Below are 18026 nucleotides of genomic sequence, written 5' to 3'. Positions count from 1 at the left end.
CCCTCGGGCAGCCGCCCAAGATGAGCCCACTTTCCTCGTGGAATGGGCTTTTACTGATTTAGGATGCGGCAATCCAGCCGCAGAATGCTCCAGCTGAATTGTGCTACAAATTCAGCGAGCAATAGTCTGCTTAGAAGCAGGAGCACCTATTTTGTTGGGTGCCTTCAGGATAAAAAGCGAGTCAGTTTTCCTGACTCCAGCCGTCCTGGAAATATAAAATTTTAAGGCCCTGACTACGTCCAGTAACTTGGAATCTTCCAAGTCCCTAGTAGCCGCAGGCACTACAATAGGTTGGTTCAAGTGAAAAGCTAATACCACCTTAGGGAGAAACTGAGGACGAGTCCTCAATTCTGCCCTATCCATATGGAAAATCAGATAAGGGCTTTTACATGACAAAGCCGCCAATTCTGACACACGCCTGGCCGAAGCCAAGGCCAATAACATGACCACTTTCCACGTGAGATATTTCAAATCCACAGTTTTAAGTGGCTCAAACCAATGTGATTTTAAGAAACTCAACACCACGTTGAGATCCCAAGGTGCCACAGGAGGCACAAAAGGGGGCTGAATATGTAGCACTCCCTTTACAAATGTCTGAACTCCAGGCAGTGAAGCTAGTTCTTTCTGGAAGAAAATCGACAGAGCCGAAATCTGGACCTTAATGGAACCCAAGTTTAGGCCCATAGTCACTCCTGACTGTAGTAAGTGCAGAAAACGACCCAGCTGAAATTCCTCTGTTGGGGCCTTCCTGGCCTCACACCACGCAACATATTTTCGCCAAATACGGCGATAATGGTTTGTGGTTACTTCTTTCCTGGCTTTTATCAGCGTAGGAATGACTTCCTCCGGAATGCCCTTTTCCTTTAGGATCCGGAATTCAACCGCCATGCCGTCAAACGCAGCCGCGGTAAGTCTTGGAACAGACAGGGCCCCTGCTGCAGCAGATCCTGTCTGAGCGGTAGAGGCCATGGGTCCTCTGATATCATTTCTTGAAGTTCTGGGGACCAAGCTCTTCTTGGCCCATCCGGAACCACGAGTATCATTCTTACTCCTCGTTTTCTTATTATTCTCAGTACCTTTGGTATGAGAGGCAGAGGAGGGAATACATAAACCGACTGGTACACCCACGGTGTCACTAGAGCGTCCACAGCTATTGCCTGAGGGTCCCTTGACCTGGCGCAATATCTAGATTTTTGTTTAGGCGGGACGCCATCATGTCCACCAGTGGCCTTTCCCAACGGTTTACCAACAGTTGGAAGACTTCTGGATGAAGTCCCCACTCTCCCGGGTGTAGGTCGTGTCTGCTGAGGAAGTCTGCTTCCCAGTTGTACACTCCCGGAATGAACACTGCTGACAGTGCTAAGACGTGATTTTCCGCCCATCGGAGAATCCTTGTGGCTTCTGCCATCGCCATCCTGCTTCTTGTGCCGCCCTGTCGGTTTACATGGGCGACTGCCGTGATGTTGTCCGATTGGATCAGTACCGGCTGGTTTTGAAGCAGAGGCCTTGCCAGACTTAGGGCATTGTAAATGGCCCTCAGTTCCAGAATATTTATGTGTGGGGACGACTCCTGACTTGACCAAAGTCCTTGGAAATTTCTTCCCTGTGTGACTGCCCCCCCAGTCCTGTATGCCGAATCTGCGGCCCTCTTGAAGATGAGCACTCTGCAGCCACCACAGTAGAGATACCCTGGTCCTTGGAGACAGGGTTATCAGCCGATGCATCTGAAGATGCGATCCCGACCACTTGTCCAAGAGGTCCCACTGAAAGGTTCTTGCATGGAATCTGCCGAATGGAATTTTGCTTCGTAAGAAGCTACCATTTTTCCCCAGGACTCGTGTGCAGTGAAGCACCGATACCTGTTTTGGTTTCAGGAGGTCTCTGACTAGAGATGACAGCTCCTTGGCTTTCTCCTGCGGGAGAAACACTTTTTTCTGTTCTTTTCTGTTTCATCCCCAGGAACAGTAGGCGTGTGGTAGGAACCAGCTGTGACTTTGGAATGTATAGAATCCATCCGTGCTGTTGTAGCACTTCCCGAGATAGTGCTACTCCGACCAACAACTGCTCCTTGGACCTCGCCTTTATAAGGAGATCGTCCAAGTACGGGATAATTAAAACTCCCTTTTTTCGAAGGAGTATCATCATTTCTGCCATTACCTTGGTAAAGACCCTCGGTGCCGTGGACAGTCCAAACGGCAGTGTTTGGAATTGGTAATGGCAATCCTGTACCACAAATCTGAGGTACTCCTGGTGAGGATGGTAAATGGGGACATGTAGGTAAGCATCCTTATAATCCCCCTCCTCCAGGCTTGCAATAACCGCCCTGAGCGATTCCATCTTGAACTTGAATTTTTTTATGTATGTGTTCAAGGATTTCAAACTTAAAATGGGTCTCACCGAACCGTCCAGTTTCGGTACCACAAACAGTGTGGAATAGTAACCCCGTCCTTGTTGAAGTAGGGGCACCTTGACTATCACCTGCTGGGAATACAGCTTGTGAATTGCCTCTAGCACAGCCTCCCTGCCTGAGGGAGTTGTCGGCAAGGCAGATTTGAGGAAACGGCGGGGGGGAGACGCCTCGAATTCCAGCTTGTACCCCTGAGATACTACTTGAAGGATCCAGGGATCCACCTGTGAGCGAGCCCACTGATCGGTGAAATTTTTGAGGCGGCCCCCCACCGTACCTGGCTACGCCTGTGGAGCCCCCGCGTCATGCGGTGGACTCAGAGGAAGCGGGGGAAGAATTTTGATTCTGGGAACTGGCTGACTGGTGCAGCTTTTTCCCTCTTCCCTCGTCTCTGTGCAGAAAGGAAGCGCCTTTGACCCGCTTGCTTTTCTGAAGCCGAAAGGACTGTACCTGATAATACAGTGCTTTCTTAGGCTGTGAGGAAACCTGAGGTAAAAAAATTTCTTCCCAGCTGTTGCTGTGGATACGAGGTCCCAGAGACCATCCCCAAACAATTCCTCACCCTTATAAGGCTCTATGTGCCTTGTAAAGTCAGCATCACCTGTCCAGTGTCGGGTCTCTAATACCCTCCTGATAGAATGGACATTGCATTAATTCTGGATGCCAGCCGGCAAAATATCCCTCTGTGCATCCCTCATATATAAGACGACGTCTTTAATATGCTCTTATGTTCGCAAAATAGTATCCCTGTTTGACAGGGTCACAGACCACGCTGCAGCAGCACTATCTGCAGGTCTCAGTCTAGTACCTGAGTGTGTAAATACAGACTTCAGGATAGCCTCCTGCTTTTTATCAGCAGGTACCTTCAAAGTGGCCGTATCCTAAGACGGCAGTGCCACCTTTTTTGACAAACGTGTGAGCGCCTTATCCACCCTAGGGGATATCTCCCAGCGTAACGTATCCTCTGGCGGGAAAGGGTACGCCATCAGTAACTTTTTAGAAATTACCAGTTTCTTATCGGGGGAACCCACGCTTTTTCACACTTCATTCACTCATTTGATGGGGGAACAAAACACTGCCTGCTTTTTCTCCCCAAACATAAAACCCTTTTTTAGTGGTACTTGGGTTAATGTCAGAAATGTGTAACACATATTTTATTGCTGGGATCATGTAACGGATGTTCCTAGTGGATTGTGTATATGTCTCAACCTCGTCGACACTGGAGTCAGACTCCGTGTCGACATCTGTGTCTGCCATCTGAGGGAGCGGGCGTTTTTGAGCCCCCGATGGCCTTTGAGATGCCTGGGCAGGCACGGGCTGAGAAGCCGTCTGTCCCACAGCTGTTACGTCATCCAGCCTTTTTGTAAGGAGTTGACACTGTCGGTTTATACCTTCCACCTATCCATCCACTCTGGTGTCGGCCCCACAGGGGGCGACATCACATTTATCGGCATCTGCTCTGCCACCACATAAGCCTCCTCATCAAACGTGTCGACACAGCCGTACCGACACACCGCACACACACAGGGAATGCTCTGACTGAGGACAGGACCTCACACAGCCCTTTGGGGAGACAGAGAGAGAGTATGCCAGCACACACCAGAGCGCTATATAATTTAGGGATTAACACTATATTGAGTGAATTTTTCCCAATAGCTGCTTATACAATATTGCGCCTAAATTTAGTGCCCCCCCTCTCTTTTTAACCCTTTGAGCCTGCAAACTACAGGGGAGAGCCTGGGGAGCTGTCTTCCAGCTGCACTGTGAAGAGAAAATGGCGCCAGTGTGCTGAGGGAGATAGCTCCGCCCCTTTTTCGCTGACTTTTCTCCCGCTTTTTTATGGATTCTGGCAGGGGTATTTATCACATATATAGCCTCTGGGGCTATATATTGTGATATATTTGCCAGCCAAGGTGTTTTTATTGCTGCTCAGGGCGCCCCCCCCCCAGCGCCCTGCACCCTCAGTGACCGGAGTGTGAAGTGTGTATGAGGAGCAATGGCGCACAGCTGCAGTGCTGTGCGCTACCTTGGTGAAGACTGATGTCTTCTGCCGCCGATTTTCCGGACCTCTTCTTGCTTCCGGCTCTGTAAGGGGGACGGCGGCGCGGCTCCGGGAACGAACACCAAGGCCAATTCCATGCGGTCGATCCCTCTGGAGCTAATGGTGTCCAGTAGCCTAAGAAGCCCAAGCTAGCTGCAAGCAGGTAGGTTCGCTTCTTCTCCCCTTAGTCCCTCGATGCAGTGAGCCTGTTGCCAGCAGGTCTCACTGTAAAATAAAAAACCTAAAATAAACTTTCCTTTCTAGGAGCTCAGGAGAGCCCCTAGTGTGCATCCAGCTCAGCCGGGCACAGAAATCTAACTGAGGTCTGGAGGAGGGTCATGGTGGGAGGAGCCAGTGCACAGATAGTACCTAATCTTTCTTTTAGAGTGCCCAGTCTCCTGCGGAGCCAGTCTATTCCCCATGGTCCTTACGGAGTTCCCAGCATCCACTAGGACGTCAGAGAAAATATTTATATGCATACTAGGGTCTCAATCTCTGCTGATAAGGTACCTGTCCACGCTGCCACAGCGCTATAAACCCATGCCGACACAATCGCCGGTCTGGGTAGTACACTAGAATGTGCACACTATCTGCAGGATCCCTGAGAATAGCTAATGCAAACAGGACACCCAAGGGGAAGATTCTCAACACATCCTGGCCCTAGTGGGGAAAGGATACAGCCTGAGAATTCTCTTGTGGGAAGCTGCCGTCTCTTGTCTGGAGATTCACGCTCTTTTTCCTCATGAGAGGAGGGAAATTTACCTCAGCATTCTTCCCCTTAACATGTGTACTCTCGTGTCAGGGACAGATGATTCATCAGTGATATGCAAATCATCTTTTATTCCAATAATCATATATTGAATATCTTTTAGCCCTCTTGGCTGTAACTTTGCATTATCGTAGTCGACAGTGGAGTTAAACTCCGTGTCGATACTTTGTTATTTTGGATAGTGAACATAGAGAGACTCTGAAGGACTCTGTGACATAGGAAATCTACCCTGGTCTGTCCCTTTCTGTTCCCTAACCTTTTGTGCAATAATTTTACCTCAGCACTTACACATATCCAAACAGGTGTCGGCGTTGTTGACGGAGACACCCTCCCACACACTAATCCACTCTATCACCTCCTTAGAGGAGCCTTTTACCTCAGACATGTCGACACACGCGTACCGACACCACACACACAGGGGATGCTCTATTTGAAGACAGTTCCCCCACCAGGCCCTTTGGAGAGACACAGAGAGAGTATGCCAGCACACACCACAGCACTATATAATACAGGGATGTACACTATACTGAGTGATTTTTCCCCTATAGCAGCTTATATACACAGTTTTGCGCCTAAATTTATGTGCCCCTCCCTCTCTTTTTTACCCTTTGTGTACCAGGATACTGCAGGGGAGAGCCTGGGGAGCTTCCTTCCAGCTGAGCTGTGAAGAGAAAATGGCGCCGGTGTGCTGAGGAAGAAGGCCCGGCCCCCTCAGCGGCGGGCTTCTGTCCTTTTATGTACTTTAATGACGGGGGTTAATGCACATATACAGTTTATCAGACTGTATTATGTGCTTTTCGCCAAGTAAGGTAATCTAATTGCTGCCCAGGGCGCCCCCCCCCCCCAGCGTCCTGCACCCATCAGTGACCGGAGTGTGGTGTGCTAAGGGAGCAATGGCGCACAGCTGCAGTGCTGTGCGCTACCTTAATGAAGACCGGAGTCTTCAGCCGCCAATTTTCAACTTCTCTTCGTTCTTCTGGCTCTGCAAGGGGGACGGCGGCGCGGCTCCGGGACCGGACGACCGAGGACTGGGCCTGTGTTCGATCCCACTGAAGCTAATGGTGTCCAGTAGCCTTAGAAGCCCAAGCTAGCTGCAAGCAGGTAGGTTTGCTTCTCTCCCCTCAGTCCCACGTAGCAGTGAGTCTGTTGCCAGCAGATCTCGCTGAAAATAAAAAACTTAACAAATACTTTCTTTTCTAGGAAGCTCAGGAGAGCCCCTAGGGTGCATCCAGCTCTGGCCGGGCACAGATACTAACTGAGGTCTGGGGGAGGGGCATAGAGGGAGGGGCCAGTGCACACCAGATATAGTACCTAATCTTTCTTTTAAGAGTGCCCAGTCTCCTGCGGAGCCCGTCTATACCCCGTGGTCCTTACGGAGTACCCAGCATCCACTAGGACGTCAGAGAAAGGCACAATTTCCCATTAATGCCATTTTCAATGTCACCAATAAATATATTAAAAAGTCCAAGTACAGATCCCTGGGGTACCCCACTGGTAACATTTCCCTCCTGTGAATGCACTCCATTTACTACAACTCTGTTTTCTATCCTGCAACCAAGTTCTTATCCATTCAACCATCTTTGTATCCAATACCATGCTTTCTAGATCATTTAGCAGTCTGCGATTTGAGACAGTATCAAAAGCCTTACTACAGTCTAGATAAGCTATATCTACGGCTCCACCTTTATCTATTACTTTAGTCACGCAGTTAAAAAAAAAAAAGTCAAAAGGTTTGTTTGATATGATCTCCCCCCAGGGAATCCATGCTGTTTGGAATCCTTTAAATTGCTGGATTTGAGATAATCTACAACTCCTTTTAAGGGGTGTCGTACGGTATGCTGGCGCTCGGGCTCCCAGCGACCAGCATACCGGCGCCGGGAGCCCGACCGCCGGCATACCGACAGCGTGGCAAGCGCAAAGGAGCTACACGCGCCACACTATTTTATTCTCCCTCCAGGGGGGGTCGTGGACCCCCACGAGGGAGAATAGTTGTCGGTATGCCGGGTGTCGGGATTCCGGCGCCGGTATACTGTGCGCCGGGATCCCGACATTCGGCATACAGAAGACCACCCCTTTTAAGAGAGTTTTCCCATCAATTTCCCCTACTACCGATGTCTCACTGGTCGGTAGTTGCTTGCCCCTTCCTTGCTTCCACTATAGTGCAGTAGGACTGTGTTCGCTCTTTTCCAGTCTGGAATTACTCCTGTAGCTAGTGACTGGTTGAATAATAATTCTATTAATGGCGCTACCAGCACCCCTTCAAGCTTTTAGTATCCTTGGATGTATCACATCTGGCACCATTTATTTATCCACTTTCAGCTTTGAGAGAGTTCTGTTAGGACCTTCACCTCTATAAATGTATTGGTTTAATTTTTCCGAATACCCCTGCAACTTAAAAAAAGCCAAGTACTGTGAAAATAAGAATTTACTTACCGATAATTCTATTTCTCATAGTCCGTAGTGGATGCTGGGGACTCCGTCAGGACCATGGGGAATAGCGGCTCCGCAGGAGACAGGGCACATCTAAAGAAAGCTTTTAGGATCACATGGTGTGTACTGGCTCCTCCCCCTATGACCCTCCTCCAAGCCTCAGTTAGGTACTGTGCCCGGACGAGCGTACACAATAAGGAAGGATCTTGAATCCCGGGTAAGACTCATACCAGCCACACCAATCACACCGTACAACTTGTGATCTGAACCCAGTTAACAGTATGATAACAAACGAAGTAGCCTCTGAAAAGATGGCTCACAACAATAATAATAACCCGATTTTTGTAACAATAACTATGTACAAGTATTGCAGACAATCCGCACTTGGGATGGGCGCCCAGCATCCACTACGGACTATGAGAAATAGAATTATCGGTAAGTAAATTCTTATTTTCTCTAACGTCCTAGTGGATGCTGGGGACTCCGTCAGGACCATGGGGATTATACCAAAGCTCCCAAACGGGCGGGAGAGTGCGGATGACTCTGCAGCACCGAATGAGAGAACTCCAGGTCCTCCTTAGCCAGAGTATCAAATTTGTAAAATTTTACAAACGTGTTCTCCCCTGACCACGTAGCTGCTCGGCAAAGTTGTAATGCCGAGACCCCTCGGGCAGCCGCCCAAGATGAGCCCACCTTCCTTGTGGAGTGGGCCTTTACAGATTTAGGCTGTGGCAGGCCTGCCACAGAATGTGCAAGTTGGATTGTGCTACAGATCCAACGCGCAATCGTCTGCTTAGACGCAGGAGCACCCATCTTGTTGGGTGCATACAATATAAACAACGAGTCAGATTTTCTGACTCCAGCTGTCCTTGAAATATATATTTTTAATGCTCTGACAACGTCCAGTAACTTGGAGTCCTCCAAGTCGCTAGTAGCCGCAGGCACCACAATAGGCTGGTTCAAGTGAAAAGCCGAAACCACCTTAGGGAGAAAATGAGGACGTGTCCGCAGTTCTGCCCTGTCCGAATGGAAAATCAGATATGGGCTTTTATACGATAAAGCCGCCAACTCTGAAACTCTCCTGGCTGAAGCCAGGGCCAGTAGCATGGTTACTTTCCATGTAAGATACTTCAAATCTACAGATTTGAGAGGCTCAAACCAATGAGATTTGAGAAAATCCAAAACTACGTTTAGATCCCACGGTGCCACTGGGGGCACAATCGGGGGCTGTATATGTAGTACACCCTTGACAAAGTTTGTACTTCAGGCACTGAAGCCAATTCCTTCTGGAAGAAGATTGATAAGGCCGAAATTTGAACTTTAATAGACCCCAATTTGAGGCCCATAGACAATCCTGCCTGCAGGAAATGTAAGAATCGACCCAATTGAAATTCTTCCGTTGGGGCCTTCTTGGCTTCACACCACGCAACATATTTTCTCCAAATGCGGTGATAATGTTGTGCGGTCACTTCCTTCCTAGCCTTAATCAAGGTAGGAATAACTTCCTCTGGAATGCCCTTTTCTTTTAGAATCCGGCGTTCAACCGCCATGCCGTCAAACGCAGTCGCGGTAAGTCTTGGAACATACAAGGTCCCTGCTGAAGCAGATCCCTTCTTAGAGGTAGAGGCCACGGATCCTCCGTGAGCATCTCTTGAAGTTCCGGATACCAAGTTCTTCTTGGCCAATCCGGAGCCACTAGTATTGTTCTTACTCCCCTTTTCCGAATAATTCTCAGTACCTTTGGTATGAGAGGCAGAGGAGGAAACACATACACTGACTGGTACACCCATGGTGTTACCAGAGCGTCCACAGCTATTGCCTGAGGGTCTCTTGACCTGGCGCAATATCTGTCCAGTTTTTTGTTGAGGCGAGACGCCATCATATCCACCTTTGGTTTTTCCCAACGGTTCACAATCATGTGGAAAACTTCCGGATGAAGTCCCCACTCTCCCGGGTGAAGGTCGTGTCTGCTGAGGAAGTCTGCTTCCCAGTTGTCCACTCCCGGTATGAACACTGCTGACAGTGCTATGACATGATTTTCCGCCCAGCGAAGAATCCTTGCAGCTTCTGTCATTGCTCTTCTGCTTCTCGTGCCGCCTTGTCTGTTTACGTGGGCGACTGCCGTGATGTTGTCCGACTGGATCAACACCGGCTGACCCTGAAGCAGCGGTTTTGCCAAGCTTAGAGCATTGTATATCGCTCTTAGCTCCAGTATATTTATGTGAAGAGACGTCTCCAGGTCTGACCATACACCCTGGAAGTTTCTTCCCTGTGTGACTGCTCCCCAGCCCCGTAGGCTGGCATCCGTAGTCACCAGGACCCAGTCCTGTATGCCGAACCTGCGGCCCTCTAACAGATGGGCACTCTGCAACCACCACAGGAGAGACAACCTTGTTCTTGGTGACAGTGTTATCCGCTGATGCATGTGCAGATGCGATCCGGACCATTTGTCCAGCAGATCCCACTGAAATGTTCGTGCATGGAATCTGCCGAATGGAATTGCTTCGTAAGAAGCCACCATCTTTCCCAGGACTCTTGTGCATTGATGTACTGACACAGTTCCTGGTTTTAGGAGGTTCCTGACCAGTTCGGATAACTCCCTTGCTTTCTCCTCCGGGAGAAACACCTTTTTCTGAACCGTGTCCAGAATCATTCCCAGGAACAGCAGACGTGTTGTCGGGGTCAATTGAGATTTTGGAAGATTCAGAATCCACCCGTGTTGCTGAAGCACTACTTGGGTTAGTGCTACACCGACTTCCAGCTGTTCTCTGGACTTTGCCCTTATCAGGAGATCGTCCAAGTAAGGGATAATTAATACGCCTTTTCTTCGTAGAAGAACCATCATTTCGGTCATAACCTTGGTAAAGACCCGAGGGGCCGTGGACAAACCAAACGGCAGCGTTTGAAACTGATAATGACAGTCTTGTATCACGAACCTGAGATACCCTTGGTGTGAGGGGTAAATTGGGACATGCAGATAAGCATCTTTTATGTCCAGGGACACCATGAAGTCCCCTTCTTCCAGATTCGCTATCACTGCTCTGAGTGACTCCATCTTGAACTTGAATTTCTGTATGTACAGGTTCAAGGATTTCAGATTTAGAATAGGTCTTACCGAACCGTCCGGCTTCGGTACCACAAATAGTGTGGAATAATATCCCTTTCCCTGTTGTAGGAGGGGTACCTTGACTATCACCTGCTGAGAATACAGCTTGTGAATGGCTTCCAATACCGTCGTCCTTTCTGAGGGAGACGTTGGTAAAGCAGACTTTAGGAACCGGCGAGGGGGAGACCTTTCGAACTCCAACATGTAACCCTGAGACACTATCTGCAGGATCCACGGGTCCACCTGTGAGCGAGCCCACTGATTGCTGAAAATCTTGAGTCGACCCCCCACCGCTCCTGAGTCCGCTTGTTAAGCCCCAGCGTCATGCTGATGGCTTTGTAGAACCCAGGGCGGGCTTCTGGTCCTGGGCAGGGGCTGCTTGCTGCCCTCTCTTACCCTTTCCTCTGCCTCGCGGCAGATAAGACTGTCCTTTTGCTCGCTTGTTTTTATAGGAGCGAAAGGACTGCGGCTGAAAAGACTGTGTCTTTTTCTGTTGGGAGGGGGTCTGAGGTAAAAAAGTGGATTTGCCGGCAGTTGCCGTGGCCACCAGATCCGATAGACCGACCCCAAATAATTCCTCTCCTTTATATGGCAATACTTCCATATGCCTTTTGGAATCCGCATCACCTGACCACTGTCGCGTCCATAAACTTCTTCTGGCAGATATGGACATCGCACTTATTCTTGATGCTAGAGTACAAATATCCCTCTGAGCATCTCGCATATAAAGAAACGCATCCTTTAATTGCTCTAGAGTCAATAAAATACTGTCCCTATCCAGGGTATCAATATTTTCAGTCAGGGAATCCAACCACACTACCCCAGCACTGCACATCCAGGCTGAGGCTATTGCCGGTCGCAGTATAACACCAGTATGAGTGTATATACTTTTCAGGGTAGTTTCCAGCCTCCTATCCGCTGGATCCTTGAGGGCGGCCGTATCAGGAGACGGCAACGCCACTTGCTTTGATAAACGTGTGAGCGCCTTATCCACCCTAGGGGGTGTTTCCCAGCGCGTCCTAACCTCTGGTGGGAAAGGGTATAATGCCAATAACTTCTTAGAAATTAGCAGTTTTCTATCTGGGTTAACCCACGCTTCATCACACACGTCATTCAATTCCTCTGATTCTGGAAAAGCTACAGGTAGTTTTTTCACCCCCCACATAATACCCCTTTTTGAGGTACCAGCAGTATCAGAGATCTGCAAAGCCTCCTTCATTGCCGTGATCATATAACGTGTGGCCCTGTTGGAAAATACGTTTGTTTCTTCACCGTCGACACTAGATTCATCTGTGTCGGTACCCGTGTCGACTGACTGAGGTAAGGGACGTTTTACAGCCCCTGACGGTGTCTGAGATGCCTGAGCCGGTACTGACTGGTTTTCCGGCCGTCTCATTTCGTCTGACTTTTGTAATGTACTAACATTATCACGTAATTCCATAACTAAAGCCATCCATTCCGGTGTCGACTCCCTAGGGGGTGACATCACCATTACCGGCAATTGCTCTGCCTCCACACCAACATCGTCCTCATACATGTCGACACACACGTACCGACACACAGCAGCCACACAGGGAATGCTCTAATCGAAGACAGGACCCCCTTAGCCCTTTGGGGAGACAGAGGGAGAGTTTGCCAGCACACACCAAAAGCGCTATAAATGTATATAAACAACCCTAAAAGGTGTTTTTGTTATAAGCGCTTTTAATATATAAATATCGCCAATTTATGCCCCCCTTCTCTTTGTTACCCTGTTTCTGTAGTGCAGTGCAGGGGAGAGTCCTGGGAGCCTTCCTCACAGCGGAGCTGAGCAGGAAAATGGCGCTGAGTGCTGAGGAGAATAAGCTCCGCCCCCTTTTCGGCGGGCTTTTCTCCCGGGTTTTGAGAAATCTGGCCTGGGTTAAATACATACATATAGCCTTAATGGCTATATGTGATGTATTCTTTGCCACTAAAGGTATTTAATATTGCTGCCCAGGGCGCCCCCAGCAGCGCCCTGCACCCTCCGTGACTGGTCAGTGAGAAGTGTGTAGCAACAATGGCGCACAGCTGCCGTGCTGTGCGCTACCTTCATGAAGACTGAAGAGTCTTCTGCCGCCTGTTTCCGGACCTCCGATCTTCAGCATCTGTAAGCGGGGTCGGCGGCGCGGCTCCGGGACGAACCCCAGGATGACCTGTGTTCCGACTCCCTCTGAAGCTATGTCCAGTAGCCTAAGACTCCAATCCATCCTGCACGCAGGTGAGTTGAAAATCTCTCCCCTAAGTCCCTCGATGCAGTGAGCCTGTTGCCAGCAGGACTCACTGAGATTTAAAACCTAAAAAAAACTTTTTCTAAGCAGCTCTTTAGGAGAGCCACCTAGATTGCACCCTGCTCGGACGGGCACAAAAACCTAACTGAGGCTTGGAGGAGGGTCATAGGGGGAGGAGCCAGTACACACCATGTGATCCTAAAAGCTTTCTTTAGATGTGCCCTGTCTCCTGCGGAGCCGCTATTCCCCATGGTCCTGACGGAGTCCCCAGCATCCACTAGGACGTTAGAGAAATAATAAAATGAAAAAGACAAATGTGAGACAAAGTGCAACATATAGTGTTAAAAACCCACACTCTCTGGTTCCACTGTGCTGTGCAATGTCTTAAATCTATATGTGTATTGAATATATTCCAGGTTCTCTGACCTTTTTATACAAGAAATTTTGTGGTGCTGTCAGAATGTGATCACAATATTTAATTCAATGTACACCTTGCCTGAGTTTTACATTATTTGTCGGTTTATATTAAAGACCTTTCTTGTGAATGATCTGTTGGATGTCAAAATTATTACTGGTAATACCACCTATATGTTCCGTCTGTCCTTCTTAGAGGATAGCTCATATACAATCATGTGTATATTATAACATATCGTTTGGTAAAGCCTTCATACCATAATTCCCAAAAGACATGGCTCCCCCGCTCTCAGTCTCAGCTGTCAGCGTGTTTATTGTTCTATGTTTATGAACCCCACTTTTACTTGAAATTGCTCTCTGTGCTCTCAGTCTAAGCTGTCAGCACTTAATGTTCTGCGCTCTCAGTCTAAGCTGTCAGCACTTCATGATATTCTTCCATATACTGGATTTGCGTATCCAAATTACCTAATATCAAGTATAGTGGTTTTCCTATAAGTGGGAGCCTGTCTGTCACTGTAAGGGCTTGTACAGTGATTCACTAAATTTCCTTATAATTTTTAATATCTTTATTAGTTTGTGCTCTCAGTCTATGCTGTCAGCACACCAAATAGTATTTGGGGAGATATTGTATGAAGGGAAATAGCTCATACGTTTAAGAGGTGGCTTTATTTTCCTCAAACAGATCAGATCTACTCAGACAAGTACATTTGAATTTTTATGTCACACTGTGATAAATCAAATGCCCATATCAGTCTTATCTAATGTGCATATTCAATCAGCTACTTGCCAGTAAATGTAGTGATTTTATGCTTGGGACTTGAATCCCTACTAAAGTCTTAAGTAGTTACAATACCCTGGAGGAGTGGGGACCCCTTCAATCAAGGGGTCCCCCCCTCCAGCCACCCAAGGGCTAGGGGTGAAGCCCGAGGCTGTCCCCCCCCATCCAAGGGCTGCGGATGGGGGGCCGATAGCCTTTTGAAAAATGAAATATTGTTTTTTCCAGTAGTACTACAAGTCCCAGCAAGCCTCCCCCGCAAGCTGGTACTTGGAGAACCACAAGTACCAGCATGCGGGAGAAAAACGGGCCCGCTGGTACCTGTAGTTCTACTGGAAAAAAATACCTAAATAAAAACAGGACACAGACACCGTGAAAGTAAAAGTTTATTTCATACATGCCGACACATACATACTTACCTATGTTGACCCGCCGACTGCCACGTCTCCAATGTCGCCGACGATCCGGGGTACCTGTGAATAAAATTATACTCATCTGATCCAGTGTCCTGGTCTTTTATTATAATCCACGTACTTGGCAAAAAAACTTTACCCTTGGCCCTTGGGTGGCTGGAGGGGGGGGGACCCCTTGATTGAAGGGGTCATCACTCCTCCAGGGTACCCCGGCCAGAAGTGACTAGTTGCGTATTTAATGCCATGGCCGCAGGGCGCTGTATAAAAGTGACCCCCGGCTGTGGCATTATCTACCCAGCTAGTGGAGCCCGATGCTGGTGTAAAAAATACGGGGGACCCCTACTCTTTTTGTCCCCCGTATTTTTTGCACCAGCACCAGGCGCAGAGCCCGGTGCTGGTTTTAAAATTACAGGGGATCCCCTGTCAGTTTTTCCCCCGGATTTTTAGAACCAGGACCGGCTCGAAGAGCCAGAGGCTGGTTATGCTTAGAAGGGGGGACCCCACGCAATTTTTTTTCGGGTTTTTTACCGTTTTTTAACATTTTTTTAAATCTAATCAAAATCCGTCAAATCGGACGTTTTTCGACAGCGGGACTGTCGAAGCCGTTTTTTATTGAATATGTAGAATTCCGGCACCCACCTGCCGGAATTCGACGGTCGAATTGTGTCGAATTAAAAAACGGGTGAAAAATTGCCGCGATTCGCCGGCAATTGCACATACCCCTATACCTCTATGCATGGTAAAGGCTTTTGTTGAAGATAGGGATAGCTTTGCAATAAGATTATTAACTTTGATATACTTTTTTTTTTTGCACTATTCAAACAAAAGGGCAACACTAGAAATATGGGGGCAGATGTATTAACCTGGAGAAGGCATAAGGAAGTGATAAACCAGTGACATATGCAAGGTGATAAAGGCACCAGCCAATCTGCTCCAATATGTAAATTAACAGTTAGGAGCTGATTGGCTGGTGCCTTTATCACCTTGCACATATCACTGGTTTATCACTTCCTTATGCCTTCTCCAGTTTAATAAATCTGCCCCATGGTCACTAAGTTAGTACTATGCAAATGAACAGTTAATATGCTCACACACATTATAGGTCCCTCTGAGCCAATGCTGGATGAAACACAGGTAGCCAAGGCATAAAACATTATGGATGGCACTAACTTTCAGAAAAATCAAAAATTTCCCTGAAATCAGACCCATTGGATCCAGCACGCAAAAACATTTGCCCACCCTTGTTCTAACCACTTGAACAGGCATCACTGGAAACTTGCAAGAGCATTTAGATGGAGCTGTGGCATTTAAATGCTTAAAGCTGGGCATACACTGTACAATTATCTGGCAGATAGTCTGCCAGATCTGGCTGGTTGGAATGAAAATCTGGTAATGAAAGAGAGCAAATGACATATCGACCATTTACGCCCAAACTCTGGAAAACAGAAAAACTTGTTCACACAAACAACTGAATAGTTCCGTTGGGCACAATCTACACTGGCTGCCAGCTTGGAGGACAGTGATTACAGTCCAGAAATATAGGCTGTTTATCCTATAGACACAGCAGTGATCCTCCTCCCCCCCCCCCAACAAGAGCACAGCCACTGCAGGGAATTTGTAAATTAAAACTCACAGGTAAATTAGATGCATTGGAAAATCTACATTGTTGGGCGCAATAAATATAAATGACAAGATTTTTATTTATTCTTTTAGTATAATTATCCTTTTATGGATATAAACAAATCTTGTAAAGTTACATCTGACAAAGTACTCGTTACAGACGGTTTACAAAGCATTCTAAAAGAATGTTCTGTAGGTTTAGTCACACAAAAGTCAGAGTACGTCCTCTTCAGTCTGAGCTAACAGCACTCCCATACTCTAAACCAAAGTTCAGGCCAAGAATAATGCGATCCCTTCTTTATATCACAAGGGGGTCAATTAAATTCGGCAATTTATGACAAGCGCCGGGAATAAGCTCCCGGCGCTATTCAATTCAGCTGCTAGTTACCCGCAATTGTCGGGAATTCTTCTCTCATCCCTGGGGGATGAGAGAAGAAACCCGACAAAAGTGCTGCCTCGCGGCCGGCGCGAGGCTGATTCTGTCGGGAATCAGCCTCGCGTCGGGGAGTTAAGTCGGAGAATGCCCGTTCTCCCGACAATTCAACCTGTTTAGTCGGCGAGAACGGGACATCGCCGACTTAACTGGAGCTGAATTGAATAGCGTCGGGAGCTAATTCCCGGCGCTATTCATAAGTTGCCGAATTGAATTGACTCCAAGGTGTATTCAATTGATGCACAAAATTAAATGAACGTGTTTAAAGCTATTATACAGAGGAAGCATACTGAGCATATCCTACTACGTATATTCAGATACACACTACCTTCCAATTAGAATGGTATATACACTGGCCAGCATCTGGGAGCTCCCCTGTACTTACCTCCTCTCTCTTCCCTAGGCAGAGTGGAATATAGCCCAGATCACATGCTGGAAGGAAAGTGCATACACACAATATTAATTAGGAAGACTGTTAAAAGCCCTTACCAGCTGAAATTCCCGTCGCCGGTCATATGCGTGCTGAATGCCGCTGTCTGCCCATAACGCCTTTATTGATGCCAAGTGCATGAGGAAGACGTGGGTTTCCACCATTCCTTGAGCAACCATTGACGAGCGGGTGTCAAACGCCATCATTACTTCACCATGCTTCTGGTTTGAGGAGCTTCCCCAGGGAATATGCAGTTTTTCACGGGCGTCCACAAGCACCCTGATACCTGAAACATAAGACAAAGGTTCCAATAAGCTAATCATAGCATACTGTATTGTGTACAACAGAAGAGTGCATCTAAATGATGGAGCTCATGTACATAAAACATAGGGAGCATATTTGCGAATGATACAGATTTTATATAACTTTCATCAGCGTTTTTGTGGTCTGTGAAATATCATCCTCACACCTGCTCCCTAGTCTCTAGCCTGTGCACTGAGCACCGGGTACTTAATACTGATGCAGTGACACTAGCTGGACTATAAAGAGATAAGTGGGCAGCAAGGGAACAAGCACAATGCCTTTCGCTCCACCAAATACTATTTTTAAGATCTTACTTAAGACAGGAAACATTCTCAGCTTGTAGTCGGTATTTGGTTGCTGCTCTCTTGTAAACACTCAAACCTGATAAAAAGAGCGGGGGCGGCTCTGTCATTAACCCTTTGGATAACAGTATTTTGTTCTGGCCTTTCTTCTCTGCAGCACGTACAACTGACCGAACTGCCTCATGCGGGATATATTGCTCATAGGCCTCTGGATCAGTCTGAATATGACCAATGCCATTCACCAGATTCCTAGATCACAGAATCTTCAATATATTAAGGAGTAGAATTAAAATGTTTGCGTCGGCGGCTGTGTGTGCCGGGCGCCTGGAGCAAT

General features: G+C 47.7%; 1 protein-coding gene across 1 annotated transcript in view; it reads right to left on the bottom strand.

Annotated features, from left to right (window-relative positions):
• GNA13 (G protein subunit alpha 13) overlaps window positions 1-18026 on the bottom strand; it is a 154527-nt gene that overhangs the window by 108329 nt on the left and 28172 nt on the right. The window contains exon 2 of the mRNA XM_063960846.1: window positions 17147-17373. Coding sequence (XP_063816916.1) covers window positions 17147-17373 — 227 coding nt within the window. The remainder of the gene's footprint in view (window positions 1-17146; window positions 17374-18026) is intronic.

The sequence above is a fragment of the Pseudophryne corroboree genome, chromosome 3 (assembly GCF_028390025.1).
Source record: "Pseudophryne corroboree isolate aPseCor3 chromosome 3, aPseCor3.hap2, whole genome shotgun sequence".
NCBI classification, from domain to species: Eukaryota; Metazoa; Chordata; class Amphibia; order Anura; family Myobatrachidae; genus Pseudophryne; species Pseudophryne corroboree.
Note: the sequence above shows the minus strand (reverse complement) of the source record. Positions and strands in the feature narration are given on the sequence as shown.